This window comes from Macaca mulatta, chromosome 1, assembly GCF_049350105.2.
Source record: "Macaca mulatta isolate MMU2019108-1 chromosome 1, T2T-MMU8v2.0, whole genome shotgun sequence".
Classification (NCBI taxonomy): Eukaryota; Metazoa; Chordata; class Mammalia; order Primates; family Cercopithecidae; genus Macaca; species Macaca mulatta.
Window position 1 is genome coordinate 173,669,248 of NC_133406.1, and position 23,293 is coordinate 173,692,540.

General features: G+C 37.3%; 1 protein-coding gene across 21 annotated transcripts in view; it reads right to left on the minus strand.

Moving 5' to 3' along the window:
- The window catches only part of MIER1 (MIER1 transcriptional regulator), a 63,785-nt gene that overhangs the window by 39,825 nt on the left and 667 nt on the right, over positions 1-23,293 (minus strand). For 3 of the 21 annotated variants that reach the window (XM_077954509.1, XM_077954520.1, XM_077954527.1), the window contains exons 2-5: positions 22,714-22,814; positions 19,673-19,707; positions 8,645-8,669; positions 2,516-2,661 (exon numbers count right to left, since the gene is read on the minus strand). In XM_077954509.1, coding sequence (XP_077810635.1) covers positions 2,516-2,614 — 99 coding nt within the window. In that variant the 5' untranslated portion in view covers positions 2,615-2,661; positions 8,645-8,669; positions 19,673-19,707; positions 22,714-22,814. Of the gene's footprint in view, positions 1-2,515; positions 2,662-8,474; positions 8,512-8,644; positions 8,670-16,860; positions 16,957-17,613; positions 17,992-18,234; positions 18,382-19,672; positions 19,750-22,713; positions 22,815-23,293 lie in introns of those variants that run through there. The other 18 variants (XM_015141889.3, XM_077954494.1, XM_015141894.3 and 15 more) reach the window with 10 other exon arrangements.

The following is a 23,293-nucleotide window of genomic DNA, read 5'->3' on the forward strand; positions in this document are numbered from 1 at the left end:
CTCCCGGGTTCGCGCCATTCTCCTGCCTCAGCCTCCGGAGTAGCTGGGACTACAGGCGCCCGCCACCGTGCCCGGCTAATTTTTTGTATTTTAGTAGAGACGGGGTTTCACCATGTTAGCCAGGATGGTCTCGATCTACTGACCTCGTGATCCGCCCGCCTCGGCCTCCCAAAGTGCAGGGATTACAGGCGTGAGCCACCGCGCCCGGCCCTTTCATATGCTTTTTAACCCATTCTTGAAAGACTTTTGTGATAGCCAATATATAACTTTGACACATTAAATTATTCACACATTGTGGATTAAGTCAGCTGTAATCACTAAATGATCTAATCCCAAAGCCAGCTCTAATCCCACAATGGGATCACCTAACAAGATTTGAATAAACAGTAATAGAACTCCTTTCTGAGCTCTTTGAATGTATCCTTTAAAAAGTTACAAACTAAAATCATGAGACATAAGTCTTTATTACCATAAAAGTATAAGCACATTTTCCATGACATTATGTATTCTAAATCCTTAAAGACTGAAACTATGTCTTATTTCTTATGTTCTTTTTATCATGGAGTACGGGAAATCATATGCATGATAAAATTTTATTAGAACATACCAGACTGATATCCATTCATTCATACAATACTTTTGAGTGAACACTCTTGCAAGGTACCATGAAATATACTGGTGAATAACACAGTCATTTTATTTCATTTTATCTTCTCAAAACCAGTGGCGGTACAGCCAATAAAGAAACAATTATAAATTGTGTCCTAACACTAAAGAAAGCATTGAATAGGATACAGTGGTAAAAATAAATAAATAAATAAATAAAACAAAACAAAACAAAACTAATTAAAAGCTAATTAGGGGACAGGAAAGGCTGCTATTCTGAGGAGGCAACACCGAACCCAGAGGATAAGTAGCCGGCCTTGGGCTTCAGCTTATTCAGTGAGAACAAGCTGAAAATCCTTGAGGCAGGAAGCAACTCGCTTATTTAACAACAAAAGCAGCTAGTGTGGCTATAACATAGGTAGTATGATACATGGATGAAAAGCCATTATCATAAAGGTGGCCTTGCTGGCCTGGTTGAGGAGTTTGGGTTTTCTTTGTTTATAATAGGAAGCCAGGAGGTTGATATAAATTGATTTACGTTTTGAAAAGAAGATTATGGCTGCTGGGTGGAAATGTATCAGGAGAAAGATGGTAAAAGAGGAAATGGGGAAACCAGTTAGGAAGTTACTGCAATAATCTAGGCTAGAAATAATGGCAACCTAGGCAGCAATGGAGCTAAAGAGTCGGCTAAGGGATATTCTTGTGGATACAAATGATAGGTTTATTTAGAAGTAAGATATTGAAAGAGAAGGAAAATGACTCACTGGTTTCTGACTTAGGCAACAGGGTAAACAGTAGTGCCACTTTTTACTGATAGAACAGGGAAAAAACAAGTAGAGAAAAAAACAACAGTCAATAGTTCTGTTTTGGACATTTATAATTTAGAGATGGCCGTTGAGATAAGCAAGCAGAAATGTCAAGGTGGATAAACAAAACTGGAGACAGTAAATAGGTTAATGCTAGAAATAGAAACTAAAGAATACTAAGCATATAGACACCATGGGAATAAATTCAATCACACAGCTTAGTGACTTTCAAATTTGGTGTACATATAATGCCAACTTACTTAATGACGATGTGGATCTGAACCCCACCTCCAGAGATTCTGATTCAGTATGCCGGGGGAGAGGTCTAAAAATCTGCTTCTTAAAGTAAGTACATGGCTGATTCTAATGCAGCTGACCCTCATACTACATTTTGAGGAGCACTGATCCAGACAAAGACAGGAGAGAAAAAAAGAAGGTCCAAACTGAGAATTACAAACTGCCAAAATGTAAATCTTGAGTAAGGGAAGAAGAGTCTGCAAAAGATACTGAATAGGAACAAAAAGATAAAGAAAACCAGACTGTGGTGTACTCCAGAATTCAAGTAAAAGAAGGGAGTGTTAAACTACATTGAATACTGCTGAGAAAAAGTAAGGTAGCAAGAGAAAAGTGAACATAACAATAGATATAACAAGGAAAGTTCACTGGTCACCTTGATAGGAAGAGATGGAGATAATCTAGAGCACTTTATGTAGTGAATGGAAAATGATATTTCAAGACATTTTTGGCTCTGAAGGAGAATAAGTAAAAGATATGGTAACTGGGGAAGGACAAAGGGTATATAAGAGGCTGTGCAGAATCCTTTTATAGTCTATTTTTGACCAGACCTTTTGTAGTAGAATCCTTTAATAGTCTATGTTTTACCAAAGTAACTATGTGAATTCTGTTATTTCACATAATAAAGTCATTGTTTTTAAAAGCCTTTCTTTTCAAACTTTAAATATACCACCTATGATCACACAGAATTTTTCAGTCGTTAATATATAAAACAATTTCTCTCCTAAACAGAGAATCAAAATTTCAAATCTTCCCTTTCCACAAAAAAGTCACAACTAATTCATACCCTAGCTCTACATGTTATTTACCCTTGCAAGATCTTCTATTTCAGAACTGAAGTTTGTTTCTCCTTCCATCATTTCTTCCTCTTCTAATGTTCGTTCATCATCAAAATCGTGAACCAGCATGTCAGCTGATGGATCAAATTCATGGTCATCTGATGTTGCTGAACCTCCTGGTAAGGAATATTTCAAAAAGTTTGGTAAACCAAATTAAGTGGATCTTATTAATATTAATGTATTTATTTTTATTTGAAGCTGGATGTAAGTCAAAAGTACCAAGAAAAAGCTACGCACAGCAACTATTATATACTGCTTTTTAACAGTTACAATGGCAAAATGGGAGGAAAATGTTTACAGTTTTAAAAGTGTTTATAATGTTATAAATATGAAACAGGTTGTAAATAATAAATGGTCATATCCAATAAGAACAGGTTTTTCCTGTGGAAAAAAGTCACAATTCTTTTTTGTCTTTTTCTTCTTTGAGACAGGGTCTCGCTCTGTCTCAGGCTAGCATGCAGTGACACAATCACAGCTCACTGCAGCCTCGACCTCCTAGAGTCAAGCGATCCTTCTACCTTTACCTCCAAAGTAGTTGGGAATACAACCACCACACCCAGCTAATTTTTAAATATTTTTTTGGTAAAAGCAGGGTCTTGCTGTGTTGCCTGGCTGGTCTTGGACTCCTAGGCTCAAGCAATCAACCTGCCTTGGCTTCCCAAAGTGCTGGGATTACAGGTGTACCTGGCCCTAAAAAACACAATTCTTAACCATTTGATTGATGTTTGATAGACCCAAAGAGTTTGAACTCCTCTGGCCCATGAGGAGACTGTAAGTCAGCCCTCGGCTTCTGTGTCTGTGGATTCAACCAACAGCAGACTGAAAATATTAAGAGAAAAAACAAACAAAAAACCTCTGTCTGCCTTCAACATGTACAGGCTTTTTTCTTGTCATTATTCCCCAAACAACACAGTGTAACTATTTACACAGTGTTTACCTATATTAGGTATTTTTTATATATATATACATACACACACACACACACACACACCAGAGATTATGTAAAGCATATAAGAGAATGTGCATAGGTTACACACAAATACTACGCATTTTGTATCAGGGATTTGAGCATCCACAATTTTGGTATCTGAGGGAGGTTCACAGATACCGAGGGATGACTGTATAGTCATGTGAAATATACAGTCATCTGAATACACAGTCTAGTGAAGACACAGCTGCACTCAAATATTATTATTCTGTAAGTACTTCCTTGAAAATACATTCTAGTGGCTGGATGTAGTTGCTCATGCTTTAATCCCAGCACTTCACGAGGCCAAGACGGGAGGATCACTTGAGCCCAGGAGTTTGAGACAGGCCTGGGCAATATAACGAGACCCCATCTCTAAAAAAAATTTAAAAATTAGCTGGGTGTGGTGCTGTGCGACTGTCATCCCAGTCAGTAAGGAGGCTGAGGCAGGAGAACTGCCTGAGCCTGGGAGGTCAAGGCCACAGTGAGTCATGATCACACTACTGCACTCCAGCCCGGGAAACAGAGCAAGGGCCTGACTTTAAAAAAAAAAAAATCTAATATTTGGGTAGCTGTCCTTAATTTAGTGGATTTTGATCAGAAATAACCCAAAAGACTGAGTAGAAGAGCAAAATTTATTAAAACTGCATACAGAACTCTTATCAAAGTCATTAAAAATAATCTAGTAGGTAACTGACATGTGGTTGGGGAATACTGCTGGACCCTATAGGGTCAAGCTTTGTAAATAGCATAATGCAAAGGCTGGGCATACATAGTCTGTAAAATATCCCCATGTTTTACTACTGCCAATGTGGACCTAGATTTGCAAAAGCATTGTTTACTAATAAACAAATGAGTTACTGAACACTGAAAAATTAGCAATTTTTAAAGTTTTAACTGTTGATGGTTAGACATTAATAGATGTACCTATTCTTTCATTTCACTCCAGAAAGAGAACCAATAAGTAAAGCAAAGAGACAGAGCTGACTTCTTGAAAATCTGACTATTATGAATAAAGGAGTGCCCAAGGCTTAGGGTTTTTCAGTTACAACAATTTTCAAAAGAATCATTTTTTGAGTGCTTACTATGTGCCAGACAGTATGTTCAAGCACGTCATATACATTATCTCAATTAATCTTCAAATAATCCTACGAAGTAGGTATTATCACCCCATTTAAAGAGGAAAAAAACAAAATAAAAACTCAAGGCTTAGAGATTTTAAGTAGCAAGTCTAAACTTACAATAAACGGCAAAGATGAATTTGAATTCTGGGTATACTAATCCCAACACCTATGCTTTTATTGCACTCCAAGCCTCCCGTAAATTAATTTAGTATACCGCCTCAAAGAATACTCAACGAGAGTCTATGTACTAAGACAAGTGAATGCCAGCCAGGTCACATGGCGAAGCACTTAACATCATTGTGCCCTTTCAGAAGCACAATACTGATACTAGACCAGGCGCAGTGGCTCATGTCTGTAATCCCAGTACTTTAGGAGGCCAAGGCAGGAGGATTGCTTGAGCTCAGGGGTTCAAGAAAAGCCTGGGCAACACAGTGAGACCTCATCTCAAAAAAGAAAGGAAGAAAGAGAAAGGAAAAAAGAAAGGAAGAAAGGAAGAAAGGGAAGGAAAGGGAGAAGGAAGGAGGGAGGGAGGAACTGATACTAAATAGAAAACTAAAAACATAATTATATGCCAAGTCAGATACCTTCTACCAGTGTATAGTAAAAATGAATTAAAGCTTATCAAAGTTTTAGAATAATTTACAAAATAAAAACTTTTAGAAAAGCGTATTATCTTAATTTTCTTCCAGAAATTAAGAAAAGCTTAGCACAGTTTCAGCAGAGCATCTTAGTACTGCTTGAGGGAATGGACACAAGGGTTTCATAGGCGCACAATTTGAGAATATAGGTGTAGTTTTCTGTCCCAATCCTTTTCTCTTCTGAGTTTTCAAAAGAAAACTCTCCTCAAACTTTTCAGTTCACTCAGGAATCTTCTGGAACACTGAGTGGTCCAGTAAATATGTATCCCTACAAATGATGCTATACTTTTCTCCCTTGTGGACAGAAAGACCCTAAAAAGTCTTCACACCATCTCTTTGTATACTATTATCCCACTCAGAATATAATTGTAATTGGACACAGGTAATATCAAAAATAATTATGCTTAATTCCTTGTTATACTCTATTGACTTTTTAAAAAATTCAAGTTCACGGGTACACAGCATCAAATCATGTGTTATAACTCACCTGATGTCCATTTTTTGTTATTATTTGCAAAGCCAATTATGTATGAAGACTTGCCATTTCACTCCCTTATTACATCAAATAACAAAGTGTAGGTGAACTACTTCCTGTCTCACTCCAATTCCTTTCCCTACATGCACACTACGCTTTTTTCCATAAACTTTCCATTTTCAGTTTTTCTCTTTCCTTAATCTGATCTGTTTCATCTGACTTCTTTTTGCCTTGTTCCTTAGAACCAACTAACCATCTTATTCTTGTCAATAGCTAGGTCCACCATTAGGCTGTCTCCTAGGGAAAAAAAAACCCAATGATAAATCATTAGGGGTAATGGGTCTGGTGCTTTGTATACATTAAGTATTTTGCATCAGAGTTAGGCAAATGTCACTGCTTTGTCATGAAATCCCATGCTACTGCTGAAAAGGTACCTTATATCTTTTCAAAGGTAAATTTAGTTTGTATCATGTCTACTCATTTAACCACTTTTTAAATTATCTTCACCTCCATAATTCCCTATCTCTAACGGCTACTAGTCTGACAGGTAAAAAGCCTTACATTGTGCCTCTACTTTGGCTTACACTGGAGACTACAAACAAAGCAATTAATGTGGTCATGTGACTATTATTACTAGCACTGATTGCAAAGTACAGATGCTACAAAGGATACAGCCTTTTCACCAGGGGACCGAAAAATTTTTTACATGACTATTGCTAATTTTCTCTACCAACTTTTATAACTGGTTGTAATTAGCATTATTTATAAGAACAATAAACACTGCCCTGGGCAGAAGCCTCATATAACAAATACTGTCTAACCCAAAAGATCTATCTCAGTCTGAAAACAAGCTAAAGAAAACCGGATTTTCTGAAAATTGAACTAAACTGAAAACTGAAAACATTCAGTCTGTTAAGTATTCAACAAGTAGCAAAGCGATCAAAGACTTTTTTTTTTTTTTGAGAGAAGGAGTCTCGCTCTATAGCTCAGGCTGGAGTGGCGTGATCTCAGTTCACTGCAACCTTCACCTCCTGGGTTAAAGGATTCTCCCACCTTAGCCTCCCAAGTAGCTGGCCTACAAGCATGTGCCACCGTGCCTGGCTAATTTTTGCATTTTTAGAAGAGACAGGATTTCACCATGTTGGCCAGGCTGGTCTCAAACTCCTGACCTCAAGTGATCCACCTGCCTTGGTCTCCCAAAGTGTTGGGATTACAGGCATAAGCCACTGCGCCTGGCCAACATTTGTATTCTTCAAACTCCATTATTCTTCCAGTTCAGCCTAGGCTGATTCAAATGTAATGGAAACTGAGAAAGCCACTTACTAATACCACTTTCTTAGTAATTATTTTATGTATGTATGTACTATCGGATGAATGCCTCAAAAATTCATCAGAAATATCTCAGTTTTATTTGCAATATCACAATACTATAAAAAACAAGTCGGACCTATTTTTTCTATGAAAACAATTTCTGTGTTTGAAAAAAAAAAACCAGAAATAATTCCATGTCCTAAAAATGAATATAGTGACCTAACACTTATGTAAGATCAGATTACTACCAATCTTAACCATCCAAGATATACATATAAAACAGAAAGTTCAAAAAAAATGGTTGAGTTTCAGAAATGCACAAAGTCTAATGCACTTTACTCTCAAGCATATTAAAAAGAGTAAGATGCTTTCAGCTGAAATCAAAAGGACAAAATCAGCGTCAACTGAGTACACTAGTCATTTAAAAAGGACATGGATGTGATCTAGTCCAACCCTCAGAGTCCAATGATTCATGTTCATAGAAAGGACCTTGCACCATGAAAACAGGCGTATCTTATGTTAAGCATTGTTAAAAGCTTTCTTCCTAAAACTTAAAACACAGAAAGATGATTGCTTCAATAATCTGGAAAATTTAGTAATACAGAATACATCATATCTAAGTACTCAATACATGTGAGGTGTTTTCAAATAAAACATTACTATGCCTCACTTTCTCACTCTTCTGTATTGGACTACTCTTCAACCCACATATCTCATGCAGAAGGCAGTCCCATTTCTCTTGATAGTCACGGGACACTGAGGCTAAAAGACTAGTACTTGACTCTTTCCTCACTGCTTCAACTCCAATGAATTACTACCATGTAGAAATACTGTACCCAGTGGTGCCAGACCATGGGAACCCTAAATCCAGATTTCACATATAAAATATCCTTATTTTTAAAGATCACTACAGTGGCCAAACAAACCAAAAAAAAAACCACATTTGTGGCACAGATCTGATTCAAAGATCACAGGTTTGCAATCTCTAAGAAAAAAATGAATATGTGCTATATTTGAGAGAGAATACAAAAATCCCAGGTGTGGTCAGAACATAAAACTTGATCCTACTCAAATCTAAGAATGATTTCCTTATTTAGAATATTCCTTATTTACATTACATATTCACTTGTTGAATCTTTTGCTTATTTTCCCCTCCCTCTGAAATACATTAACAATTTTTTCTCAAATAAAAATACTTTGAAATTCCACATAAGCAAATATTTCTAATGATTTCTATTTATCTATTCTATTAAATATTTCTAAGCTAACGATTCCTTTTTAAAAAGTACACTTTATATATATACTACAAGTCAAACAATAATGTACAACTGTGAGAAATACATATGGCAACTCACCAAAAAAAGGAAAACCCCCCAAAATAGTCATTTTTAGGATGAAATCACAGCAGCCTCACCTGTACTTTCATGGGTAGTCAAACATTTCATCCATTTCTTTTTCCCCAGAGAAAAGAAGCATTCAGAAGAAAAGCAAGTCAGATAATAGTCTAACTCCTCTAGTCTTTATGTAACTAATAGGACAAATGTTACTCAAACAGAGATTATATAAAATATAGAAAATACTTACCTGGACTTGAAGATTCAACAGATGGCTGAGAAGAGGAGAAAAGAGGAAAAATTAGTATTTCTGCACAATGTATCTTCACAAACATTACCAAAATTATTCAATGACTACTATGATGCCAAAAACTATGGTAAGTTTTGATGTCTGCATTTTAGTTCTAATGTCTGCATTTTCTAAGACAAACTAAAACCTCCCATATAATCCTTTCCCTTTCATTACATTTAAGCATAAAGAAAAATTCCAAACACTCCTGAATCTAGAAATAAAGACAATAATATAGAGTTCAGATTTTAAAGGCACATGTGGACTTTGTAACATATGTGGTGGTTTAAGTAGTATGATTTTAGATCTTGGAATTTTCTGAAATAGATTTTCTCCTATCAACACAGAACTATGCACAAAGTTTGCTATCAAGCTGGTCTCTGACTTAAAAAAAGTGAGTGTGAGATGGGAGACAGAAATAATTTAGGACATTATCTCAAATAAAAATTAAGTTGTAACAAAGCAAAATGAAAAATTAAAATTCTAAGCACTAAACACTATATTAGGTTAACTTTACTGATAAACAATGTATTTTTAAGTTATAACAGAATTAGCAAGCATTCAAGCAAAAGCCTACAGAGTTTAGGTTATCTGATGCAAGACTACACAGATTTCCAATTATAATGCTCCTTCTACTCTACCATTCTACCTATTATAAATTTAACCACAACTTGAAAATTTGAAAATAAAACTGGTAGCAACTTATTTCAGTACTGCTTGACAATGCACAGTTGTGTTTTAGTTCAGTTAATTCACAATTATAAACAAATCATCTACAAACGTAAGACTCCTACAAAACAAACATTAAAAACTCAAAAGATGCTTCAAATAACATGAACTAAAGCTTCACCAATTCATTCAGAAGTATCTATTTCATGCCCATAAGAAAATACAGGTGGTGGGAGGCCAAAAGCACTAGCAGAGGAAAGATAGGGATCTTGCAGTATTTTCTTTCTGCTAAGTAATGGGGAAGAGAGGCAAGAAGAAAACAGAAGAATGAAATTCTCTATTTTTCAAAAACGATGTGTCTAAGACAAATTCCTATAGGGTATTAAAATTGTTTTTAAAACTGTACATATTATGTAATTGTAGTAAGCATGGGATTCTATATTCCATATGGTGACTCACATTCTTTTGCAGCACACTATTTCAAAGGTCCTACTTTTTCTGTTAAATTCTTATAAGAGAATAATTCCTTCCTATAGCATTGTCTAGCAAAAATCTGACAATAACCAGTATTGCGTATTTCCAATGATACACCACTATCATTATTTTAAAGTTACTCTGCCAGAACACAGTAAACACAGTGCTACTTTTAAATCTCTTTGCTCTAATGGGAAGCTGGAGAACAGGGTGACATAGCAAGAGTAATGTAACCACAAAAAGGGTTTCCAGCTTGCTTAACATCTTTTGGGCAAAGCTACACATTTCTGGTTCAAAACGGAGTTAACGACCACACAAATTATTACATAGTAAATCAATATTTTAAAATATTAATCCACTTGTGTTTCAAGTAGTTATACTTCCCAGCTGTAGGCAAAACCTTCTCTGTAAGGCTACAAGCAATGTTAATGACCATCTTCATCTAATCCTACGCTCACTACCCACATAAAATAAGACTTACAAACATTGGAATAATTATTCCATTTAACAGTTTTCCGATTTAAGAAAAAAGGCTTTTTAATTACAAGTTACTTTATTGAAGAATAAGTTACATTTTTATTGATGTTAGATATTAACAATAGAGATTTTGAATTGTAAATGGTGTTCATATACTTCAGTTTGTAAAAGGCCTCATGAGTCGTGAATGCCAAAAAATACCTTACTGATTGTTGCTCTGGTGGTAAATAAAGTTCTGAAAAAGGCTGCAAATACTTTCCTATGATTAAGATACCACATGCTTGAGGACAAGTAGCATTTGTAAGCATAGCTGATACAGAGTACAACACCCAGTGTTCAAAGGTAACATTAGTGATTATGTCAGACATACTAGAATGTTTCAATGACTATGATTTAAAGGCACATCTAGATTAGCACAGGGGGAGAACTAGAGTGGTCTGCCTACAGATACATTTAGTATCCATATATATTTTAGTATTTTACTTCCAAAATAAAATTCTGTTCTATATGTTTGGGGGTAGGATTGAGCTTAGATTCTTTAAAGTTAAAAATATCCCATTAAATCAAAGATGAGTTTCTAAAAAATTGGTATTTGAAAACATTTCATACTGTAAACATTACTTTGTATAGCTAATTATCAAAAGTGATGATCTTTCAAAAAAACAAGTGAGTTTAGCATCTTAATATAGGAGATTTGGGTGTGGAATAAGGGTACTTTTTATTTAGATATGAAATAAAATAGCACATCCAGCTTACATTTATATAGTGCTACACATTTTCTTTTCTTTCTTTTTTTTTTTTTGAGATAGAGACTTGCTGTGTCGCCCAGGCGGAAGTGCAGTGGCATGATCTTGGCTCACTGCAGCCTCCGCCTCCCAGATTCAAGCGATTCTCCTGCCTTAGCCTACCAAGTAGCTGGGATTACAAGCGTGTGCCACCATGGCTGGCTAATTTTTGTATTTTTAACAGAGACAGGGTTTCACCATGCTGGCCAGGCTGGTCTCAAACTAACCTCAAGTGATCTCCCTGCCTCGGCCTCCCGAAGCACTGGGATTACAGGCGTGAGCCACCATGCCCAACCCAGTGCTACACATTTTCAAAAGCATCTAGTTAGCTGATCATAATCATAAATATCGGAATAATACCTGCCCCACCTACCTCATTTTATAAATTAGTAAACCCAAGGAGATACACTGACTAGATCAAGGTTCCATGGCAGGTGGTGAAGGCAGGCCTGATGTCTAGACCCTGACTCCTCCTTCTATACCTTCTATAGTGTTCTTTTGTACCTTCTAGAGACATAACTGCTCAAATTTTTCACTCTTCACTTCTCTCCTCCTTCACTCTCACTTTTTTCTTTTTTCTTTTTTTTGAGATGGAGTCTCGCTCTGTCGCCCAGGCTGGAGTGCAGTGGCGTGATCTTGGCTCGCTGCAATCTCGGCCTTGTGGGTGCAAGCGATTGCCCTGCCTCAGCCTCCTGAGTAGCTGGGACTACAGGTGCACAACACCACACCCAGTTAATTTTTTGTATTTTAGTAGAGATGGGGTTTCACCATGTTGGCTAGGATGGTCTCGATCTCCTGACCTCGTGATCCGCCCACCTCGGCCTCCCAAAGTGCTGAGATCACAGGTGTGAGCCACCGCGCCCGGCCTCTCTTTTCTTTTTGAAATGATTTTCATCAGTTCAAAGTATGTTTAAAATGTGACTGCAAGTAGTCATCTGTCACTTCAGACTGTTATCAGTCTTTAGAAACTGTTACTATAACAATACCTTCCAGGAAAACCCCCAACATCTACCATTAATTACTACCATAAACTAGAAGGGAGAAAGGAGAGAGAAAAACAAAACAAAGGAAGGTGGGGCAGCTCACACCTGTAATCCTAGCACTCTGGGAGGCTGCGGCAAGCAAATCACCCTAGGTCAGGGGTTTGAGACCAGCCTGGTCAACATGGCAAAATGCTGTCTCCACTAAAATACAGGCGCCTGTAATCCCAGCTACTTGGGAGGCTGAAGCAGAATTGCTTGAACCCAGGAGGCAGAGGTTGCAGCGAGCCCAGATCGTGCCACGGCACTCCAGCCTGGGCAACAGAGACTCCGTCTCAAAAAAACAAAAACAAAACAAAACTAAAGCTAAGTGCGTGCTTATTTATAACAATACCTATTTTTAGAAAAAATACTTTTAGGAAGGATGATTTAAAATTGGGTTTTAAAAAATATTTAAAATGCACTCATAATGTTATCAGTAGAAATAAGTTATGTCAACCACACTGGATATCATTTTGCCAACATGAACTTATCCTACTGATAAATTTAAAAACAGACACCAAGACATAGATATATAACATTCACTACCACAAAGTTGTAGCAAAAAGTTAGAAAACATTTAAAGTCCATCACTTAGCTGATTAGAAATGATACACAGTTCTTCCATACATAGTTCTCCAAACAATAGAACACTATGACTCCATTAAAAATAATGAGATATCTGTTTGTGTTGACAGAGGAATAAATGCCAAAAAAAATTAGCAGTATAAAGAAAACTGTAGGACAGCGTGTAAACTGGGCTGGAATATGGAATAATATGGAATAAATTTTTTTTTCCTCAAAAGGACATACAAGAACCTGTTAACAATTGTTACGTCTAGGGAATGGGGTAAGGGAGAAGAGGCTTTTTTCATTTAATACCGTTCTGTACTGTTGAAATTTTCTAACCACTTTCATGCACTATGCATTCTTTCTTAAAATGAAAGTCACTATGGACAGACTGTCTTGTGGAATTACGAGACATTTTCATTTTCTTCCTCTAAATTTTGATTTTTAAGAAAACCAGCACTTGCTACTATTTTTTAAGCCATAATTTTGAAAAATTCAGTGTTTTGGGGGTACGTATTTATCTTATCTGAGATAGAAAACAACACTAGAGAGACAAAGACTGTATACAGAGTATGCAGGGCTAAAACAAATTAAAAACAAACTCCAGTAACTTTTATAGCAAGTTGACCCTCACGCACATATTTGTATGATTTAGTTGATAAAATTGCTAATAGTTGTAACAAATATTCAATGCCTCAGGTTTGCTGAAATAATTCTTTTACATTTTTCTAGAACATGGTGGGAAATGGTCCCATACAACAGAAAACTATAATTTGAGAGTAAAGAAATAACTAACTACAACATTACCATTATTTTCACCAAAAAATACCCTAACAACAACATAATAGAAACATGAAGGAATTACTAGAATTTTTTTATTCCCGGCAATCAAAAGCTCACTTTGAATGAGTATTACTGTCTGAACAAATTTTTCTCCTCAAACCAATTCCACCACCATTTCTTTAAGTATTGCTATCACCTTCTTAGTTGTGTAGACTCTAAGTCAGAGATTCTCAGAGCAATGGAGATGGGGATTAGAAGCCTAGAAAGAGTTATCCTGGTCCTACTTTAGGGTGAAAGATGGTTACCATGTCAAGGGCCCAACTGAGGAGAGGGCTCAATCCTCTCCTCCAATAAAATTAAGTTACTTAACTTTGTTGTTACTCTCAGGAATTCAGGGGTATAAAAAGCTTAAGAAGGTACTTAACCTAAAATTAGCTTACTACAGTAGTAATAATTCAGAAGGTAAAATAATATCATAGAAAATAAGGACCGGGAACAGTGGCACACGCCTATAATCCCAGCACAAGACAGGCAGATCACTTAAGGCCAGAAGTTCGAGACCAGTCTGATCAACATAGCGAGACCCTGTCTCCACAAAAAATAAAAAGTTAGCCGGGCGTGATGGCACATGCCTATAGTCCCAGCTACTTGAGAGGATGCGAGGGAAGGATCGATCATCTGACCCAGGAGTTTGAGGTTGTAGTGAGCTATGTGATTCCTGCCACTGCACTCCAGCCTAGACAACAAAGACCGACCCTGTCTCAAAAAAAAGAAAGAAAAAGAAAATAAGCACTAGGAATACAGAGGGCTGGGTTCCAGTCTAAATTGTGCCATAGATGAATTGCACGACCTAGGACAAACTACGTAAACTCTCTGCTCAGTTTCATTTTCTCTATGATCAAAAGATTTAGATTTTCTTCAAGACCTAACTTTACTTTTATTATAAATTGCTGTAGAAACCTAACACTACTAAGGAGTTTGTAGCTAAATGCATGGGATATGTTTAAATTTATTTTTTAAAATCTAGGACTGTTAAGAAAAAAATCTCAATTTGCAGAAACACTTTTTTGGGGTGCTACTTTATGAATTTCATACCTACATAGTAACAGTTATTGTTCTAAGCCACAGAAAAAGGCAAACAGAACGAGCCCCAAGCAATGACTGGTACTTGAACAATTTAATCACTGCAATGAATTCTGAATAAACGTCAAGCCAGGCAGGCATTTCTAGATAGCTGATTACTTTTCATAAAGACATGCTTAAGCTTCAATGGCAGTGTTTTATTTCTGAATTATTTAGAAAATTTGTTAGTCTCACTTACCAGAATTATCTTAAAATAATTCACTTATTTCTCCCACCAAACCTTTCCCACCTATTCAAGTACCCTGACTCTTACTGCCACTGAATTAAGCTTTTTAGGACTCTCACGCACTGGTGATCTCGACTACTTTTAAAATATTAATAGCTCTGAAGTATAAACATGAAAAAAAAATTTCATTACTAGTGTGGAGAATTATTTGAGGCTTAAATTCACTGCAGTGAAACACATTTTGCTTAGAGTAGAAATTAACGTTTTCATGAGTAACATTTAACATAATCCTTCCTTAAAAAACAAAATCCAAACACACTCAAAAAATGCTAAGCAAGGAGTCCATTTTAAAGAGAAATAATAGATAAGTGTGAAAGTGAATAAAAAGATTATATACCATCTTTGAAAGTACTAAAATACTTAAATAGGAAAAAGCAAATCCATTAATTTTTTTCTCTTTATATCACAGAAACGTGGCCTACGTGAAAAGATAGGTCTTGAATTGTGCCATGGTTTTTCCTTGAGAAGAAAGTCCCTTACGTGATTACAAACGCTAAAATAAAAGACAAATTGTTCGCTCCCAAAGGTCCCTAGTACATTCCTTATAAAACCCAAAGGATCAACTATTTCTTCCTCTTATTTTTTCTCTCATTTTCCTCTTATTTTTGCAGTTAGTAAAACTGCAACTATCCTGTAATTTCCTTCCTTTAAGTGTGAGTAGAAGAGCGTCCTTTTAGAAGGTTGGTAAATAATTTTAAGGGATAATAAGCAATGAGAAATACTGCCAAAAGGTATTAAGCAAGGGAGCATATGCCATTCATTCTAAGTACATTAAATATGGCTTTAATGTTATAACTAAAGAACCAATATATACTTCCTATTATGGACTAAGATAATCAGATCAAATATAAAAAATCAGTATATCCTATTCACATATAAAGCACTTTGTATTCAAGAATTAAACGCTTTTCTGGAAAAACATGGTCAGGTTCATGCTCTTGTAGGAAGCAACAATTTTTTTTTTTTTTTAAAGCTCAGAACCGTAATACCTACATTTTTCTCTGGAGACATACTTCAATAACCTGTTTTCCCCCTCAGATTTAACAAATATATATATACTGTTGCTTTGCACTTACTGTTACTTCACAAGCTATCCTTAAATCCTCAGATTTGTTTGATCAAAAGCACAATAATTCAGCATCTGGATTATTTCATCACATGCTTTTATATTGGCTTCATAAAGAATGAATCTACTGAGAGCTCAAAGTAGAAGCCAACCAAGCATTTCTCCTTCGTCTAATTTTTTTTAAAACCACTGATCTCAAAACTCATCGTAATTATTCAAGTATTGAGGCCAGGAAAATTATAAATCAATTGTACTTTTCAGTTCTTCACCCGTCTTAGACTTTTTTGTAAGACACAGATCACGAAAGTTGTCTAACTCTTCCCCAATTCACTATATATGAAACTATCTACAAGTAACTGAAGAATATAGAAGATAAATTGTTTAAAGATATTAGGTCATTAAATAAACACTAAAAACGAAATTCCAGTTATTTCCTTCTTGAAGTTGAACCATCCATGCGTTCCTACAAAACATTCCATTCTCAAACTGATAAAATATTTAAGAAAACTAAAACATACATTAGAAAATATTAGGAAATGACTGATTAGTGAATCAAAATATCTTTTTCCTTTAATTTACAATAATGCAACCATCTTTAATTTTTAAAACAAAAAAGTTAACATAATTTCTTTTACATACTAGATTTTTAGTTCCCTTAGCAGTAAAATTTGTTTTTTAAAAACACATAAATTTTAAATTTAAGTTTTTTTAACTTAAATTTCTCTCTATAAGCTATTTTCCTTCAGTAATACCTCGCCTTAGTATGACTACACACCTTAAAGCTCAAACCATCCTGAGCAACATCATGAGAGAAGAAACCACGTTACCTATGTAGCACACTGCTGCTTATGAGATATTCACTGAAAGGGGTCCACTGAAGACACTAACTGACAAAATGTATAAATTCAGCTACACACAACTCCTTAAACATGAAGGAAAGTAACACTTAAGAATAAGAACCTCACCAGGACTAAAATCCAGGTACCGATTGTCAGTCTACTGGAACAAACACAGCCACATTTTGGGGAAACGGAAAGTACTACGTTCTCCAATTCGTGTGCCTGGAAATACAATTCTTTAACCACCAAGAGCAAAAGAAATGAAAATAAATCTAAGATCTAAATTGAGTTGTAAATTAGAGATATTGAACGTTTTAAAAAGAATATTGGCAGTAAACAGCCCTGACTGCTACAGTAAAATCTCACCCTCCTTCCTAAATCTGTTTTGGGGTGCCTGTGAAACCATGAAAATGGCAATTCAAACAAGAGAAATGCCTTATCAATCAAAATTTACAGTGCCTTATTTCAAAAGAGACATAAAATCCAGATATATCATCTCAAACTCCCAGAGATAAAGAATACCGAAATTGTTCCACGGGTAAGGAAAAAAGGAAACAAAACAAATCCCCACAAAACTTCAGATATTTTAAAGGTTTAAACTTCCAGTTACTTAAAGTTCCAGCAGCATATACTTAGTTCCGATTAATGATAAATCAACAGCAGTTGTATGCCCGCCAAATGCGGCCCAAATATGTAAAATCAAAGAAAGGGGCTTTGGGAACTTGTTTTCTATAAAACAAGCAAAAAGAAACAAGAAAAAGCTTCTCCAATGAAAGAAAAATTAGAAGAGAAAGAATAGGTAGCCTTGATTTGGAAAGGGGGGGAAGCCTGGAAAGTGAAGGTGGTGGGGGAGGTGGAAAAGCAACTCAGAGGTTGTACCTTAGGGAGAGGGCGATGGAACTGTCTGGATAAATGGGCAGACTCCCCCCAACCTGGAGGGCTGGACCGCGGCTGGCCAGGTTAATTTCTCCACGCTCATTTTACCACAATCATGAAAATTACAGAGTTAATCAAAGGCCGTCAGCCTTACGTTTTCCCCACCAACACAGACTGGATGTCAGTCGTAAACGGATGGGGGTGACGCGGAAGGGCGCAACAGCATCTCGGTTAGGAAGGGAAAAAACTTCGCAAGAGGAAGCAGCAGCTTCTCTCCTGGCCCCTAGCACCGGCCGGCGAAGTTGCGCCACAGACCCCCCTTCCCCGGCGGGCGCCCCCTTCCCCGGCGGGCGCCCCCTCCCCCTCGCCCCGCACTACTACGCTGCACTACCCTTCAAACTGCCCCCGAAGTCCAAGTACGCCTCCGCTTCCTCCTAACCCCGGACCCATCCCAACTAAGTTCCAGGCGAAGCTCCCGCCCAGAGCATGGCCTGTTCCAAACAACAGGTGGGCAGTGGCGCCAGCAGGGCCGGGCCTCTCCTGGCCAGGCCCACTCCACTCCTCCCCGGCCCAGGGCCGGGGGCGCCCGGCTCCGGGACAGGGAGGGGGAGCTCGCTCCCTTACCTCCGCCATATTTGCCGTACTGCCGGGTCACATCTCCGCGGCGGCCGCAGCTGGGTCACCGCCAGAACCCGGATGTGAGACTCAGCAACGGGACTCCGGCCGCTGCCGTCTCTGCCGCTCCCGCCGCCACTGCCTCGGCGGGAACGCGCAGGAGCCGCCCGAGCGCGCCCACCACACCCCACTCCGCCCCCTCGCGGCGCCCCGGCTGGGCTGGACTGGAGGGAAAAGGCCAGCGAGCGCGCGCCGGAGCAAGGGCGCGCGCGCGGCCCCGCGGCCGGCCCTCCCCGGGAAGAGCGGAGGGGGCGGAGTCAAGGTGGGTGTGGGAGGAGGTGGGCATCCGCGCGGGGCGCTTCTCTGGCTCCAGCTGATCCGCGACTCCAGGCGGAGGGGGTGGTCTACGGATCAGAGGGGTCAAGGAACAGTGCCAAAGGAGCCACATCCAGCATTGACACAGCAGGGGAAAAATACGTAATATTTTACATGTAGGTCGTTTTTGGAATGCATTTGCTGAAAAACGGATGTTGCTGTGATGCAACAGCGGCAAGAATTGTGCTTTGAAAGCGGTTATGCCTTGACAAATATTTCTCAATCAGTAGATTCCCGACAGTAAATGTAAAATTCTATATCCCCAAATCTCGAAAGAGGTCACAGCAAAAATTAATAGAAGGGGTTGTGATAGGCAGTCTGCCATCCTCATGTCATTTGCGTGTTCTCACACACTTCTGTCATGCCAGTAGCAACAGAGTTATGTACTGGTTGAATTTTGCACAACCAGACAAAATTTAAAATACTGAAAATTGACTATTTTATGGCTATCATCTACCATAGAGGGAGAACCTACTTATTTGCAACGCCTGAAATGCCGGTAACTTGAAAGTTTATTTTAACGTATTGGCCTACAGCTGCCAATTGGCCATGATGACAATGCTGATGATGGCCAGAGCCAATGATTTCAAAGTAACTAACATGTTTCACTTCCATTATACTAAGGCAGATACTGAATAACACAAAGGTGACATTAAAACAGTCACTAACATATTTTACTAAACCAGTTTTAAAGTCTTTATTTCGAAAGACTGAGTTTTTTTCCTAATCTTCAAGGGTTCCTCTTAATGCAGTTTCAAAAGTGGCTACCAAAATCAACCATTTAAATATGAGAATTATTCATTCCCTCCAAATAATGTGAACCAATGCTACAATATATTGCATAAATGTGTACATATACAATTTTTCTTAAAGTTTATACTTAACTTATAATGCAATATAGGGGAGGCTATTAAATTATTTATATTCCCTTAAAATTCTAGACTCTATCAAGCATTTTCCTATTTCCAAAGATTCAACGTTAATTTGAAACTGCTATGTCCAATAATAATCTGTGCATGAATAAACTGCATTTACAGATATATGAAGTAGCTGCTAAGTGAAAGGACATTACCTGGTAATTTGACAGGAAAAGAGTCCACAGACAGTCTGTAAACCAATTAAACATAAACATCTGATGCACATTTTCTACTGAAAGAAAAGCAAGGGAAAGAAGAGAAAGGAAAACTTTAAGGTTCCCAAATCTACAAACAATTTTTACCATTAACTGTACTGTACAGTATTTTCATTTTATTTTTTAGAAAACTTATGTAAAAGTGTTTTTCAGGATTCCTTGGGGGAATAAGTATTTTAGCAGAGGTATATAGTTTCTAAGAGTTACCCTGTTGAATTATGTCAGTGCTTTGGACTTGAAATAAAAATGACTTTTTAAAAGTGTCAGTTCATATCCGAATAGTTTTCAATCAATACACTTAATGAAAAGAGCTGAAGGCAAAGAACAATGGATGTACATGGACCTGAGGTGGATACAGACACACTTAGGGGCCTAGAGGTACAAACTCAGGCTTTATACCATGGAGATGAAGGAGGGTTTTCCATTAAAATATGAAAGCTAATTTATGAAATTTGCCTACCAAAGGAAAATTAAAAGTGTTAAAATACAAGGTACAGGAATAACTTGCTTGCTTAAGTACACTGAATCTTTGATTCTTCAGTTAAATTACCAACAGAAATCCCAACTGTGATAAAGAGCAGGGGATCACAGTCCAGTAACCTACTGAATCGTAAAATTGTCAGGAAAATGAAGTCTGAAACATTTCTGAATGGGTATCTATCTTACTGTTAAATAATTTTTTTTTTTTTTTTTTTTTTTTTTTTTGAGACGGAGTCTGGCTCTGTCGCCCAGGCTGGAGTGCAGTGGCGCGATCTCGGCTCATTGCAAGCTCCGCCTCCCGGGTTCACGTCATTCTCCGTCATTCTCCGGCCTCAGCCTCCTGAGTAGCTGGGACTACAGGCGCCCGCCACCACGCACGGCTAATTTTGGTTTTTTGTATTTTTAGTAGAGACGGGGTTTCAACGTGTTAGCCAGGATGGTCTCGGTCTCCTGACCTTGTGATCCGCCCACCTCAATCTCCCAAAGTGCTGGGATTACAGGCGTGAGCCAATGTGCCCGGCCTAAATAATTTTTTAAGTTTATTAATATTGTGTGTCAATATTACTAGATTTAAATGGTATTATTATTATTGAGGGAAGAAAATCTCTACATTTTTCTCCTTCCCCTTTTTATAAATGTGGATTCAGTGGGTCTTTTTAGGTTCAGATATTATAAAAAAGAAACAGCTCTAATACTGCAATTCATAGGTAACACATTACCACTGAATTCAGTATACTTCCACTATTATTTTATTTTAGTGATACACTTAACTGTAAAATTTTCAGGAGCCACCTTAGGGAATGAAAAGTCTTTCTCAAAATGCTTACTTACCCTCTTCAGTATTAAATATATAAAAATTAACTATTCACTAGTCACAGAATTTTAGTGTTGGATGGGACCTTAGAGATCTTTTAGTCAAGTCTCTACTCTGTCAAAATAGTAATCTCTCATCATGCTTCTACTACCAGGCTTTTTGCCTATGTTTAAACACCTCCAGTGACTCACTATATCTCATAAAAAGGCTCCTCTTTTCAAAAAAAGTTCAAATGTTTAAAACATTCTTTTATTATGCCAGAATCTACCTCCTTGTTGTTTCCATCCATTACCCTTAGTTCTTCAGCACTTTGGATTAATTCAACAGATATCTTCTTTGTATCCAAATGCAAACAGTTAATATTTATACTTGGGTTAACAAAAAAAATATTTTTAAAGCCTATTCATACTAGAAGAGTTGAAAATAGGACATGACAGAGCTAAAGGCATGAGAAAATGCACCATTAATTGTGTCTGCTTAATTACACCTTGTTATTTATTAATGTGATATCCAAAACAGTAGTTCTGTTGAAATTGTGTATAAAATCTTTAAACTAAAAAAGTGTGGTGAATTCCAATTTTATGTGAGGTTTGTGATTAATGTCCCAAAACAAAAAACCACTATAGAAAGCCTGAATAAATGCCTCTTCAGCTCCTATTGCCCACCTAAAAGCTGCCTTATTTTCGGGCAAACTAACATTAATTTTTATGACATTAAGCTACTCAAAACTCCTATTATATTGATAAATCATTTGTAAGCAATTTACTGAATCTTCTATTCAAAATTATTAAACAATTCTATAGAGGCTATAAGGCGCACGCACACACAAACCCCTCAGTTATTATTATGCTTTTAACAAAAGCATTTAGTATCACAATCTTACTTCAACCAGTACCTTAAACGAACCAATGAACAAACTTCTTCAGCAATTTACATATACCTAAGAAATATAACCTTTTATTCAGTACCAACACCTGATTCAAATACAAGTAACATATATATATATCATATATAAACCTGTTATGCAATCCAAAAAGGTACCTCTCAAAATGCACCAAGAAAATACTGTATTTATAACAGTTTAGCCTCTGGGGTTAGCTGATTGAAATAGATTAATACAACACATCCAAAACTAAAAAATTCTGTATCTAACAATTTTCAGGGTCCATGAGTCTCTTTTGAGATTAGTTTATAAACTATTTCCTGAAATTTTTATTTAAAAGCAACAGCCTACACTATGCCTTTATGATGTGGTGGTAAAATTGTATGGATAATTACTAATTTGGTTGAAAATTCCTAAATCTAAAAAACTTAGCCTATTACATTTAGAAGCCCCACATCTATAGTGACAATCAGCATCATCTTTTCATTAGTCTCATTTTTTATTATTAATGCCACTCTAAAACACTTATGTAGGCTTTTGGTTCTTCAAATAACAGTTTTGGATTTTCTTTTCATAAGTTTTACACAGTTCTATCCAGTGGCCCCATTTTATCAGTATATTACAAACTGTATGTTTATGGTTCTTACATTGATGACATGTTATTTTTATCTCACCCAAATTCTGGAAATTTTTGGCCCATCAATTCTCAAACACTGGAACATATAAGAAGAGTAATATAATCTCACATTACTTGAGGGAGTTTGGCTTTTCCCTCCCTTAATCTCCAAGCGTACCCCTGCCTACCAGCATCACATCCGTCTTGTCTGCATTGAACCTCAACCAGTTGGTTCTTAACCACGTCCGAAACTCAGCCAGGCACTGGGAGAATCGAGCGACCACACCATCTGGATCAAAGGAAAGAGAGCCTCAGTAGCAAGGAGACAGAAACGAGATACAAGCTCACCATCTACCGTTTCACATGTTTAAAAAGATGGTCGGGAATTAGGACAAGGATCCCATGACAATTTTAGAAAAACATTTAATGAGCCTTAAGTCATGCAATTTGCAACCAATGGTAAAGGAATAAAAGCGACCCAATAAATAGGTCGCCTCATTCCACCCATGAGTGAAGAAGATTCAGTCAACTCCGGGTCATCTCGGTGAAGCGGCCTCAATAGCCAAGTCAATCTTGTAATTACGTAAGTTCTTCTGCAGAAATACAGAATTCTAGCGTTGGAGGAAGCTTTAAATAGGGAAAACTGAAGCCCAGAGAGGGATAGTGACTCGCTCAAGGTCACACAGCATGCAGGGACCACACAGGCTCCAGGCCAGGGACCTAACCACTACAAGCTGAAACAACAAGACTAAAGAGCGGCAAGCATCT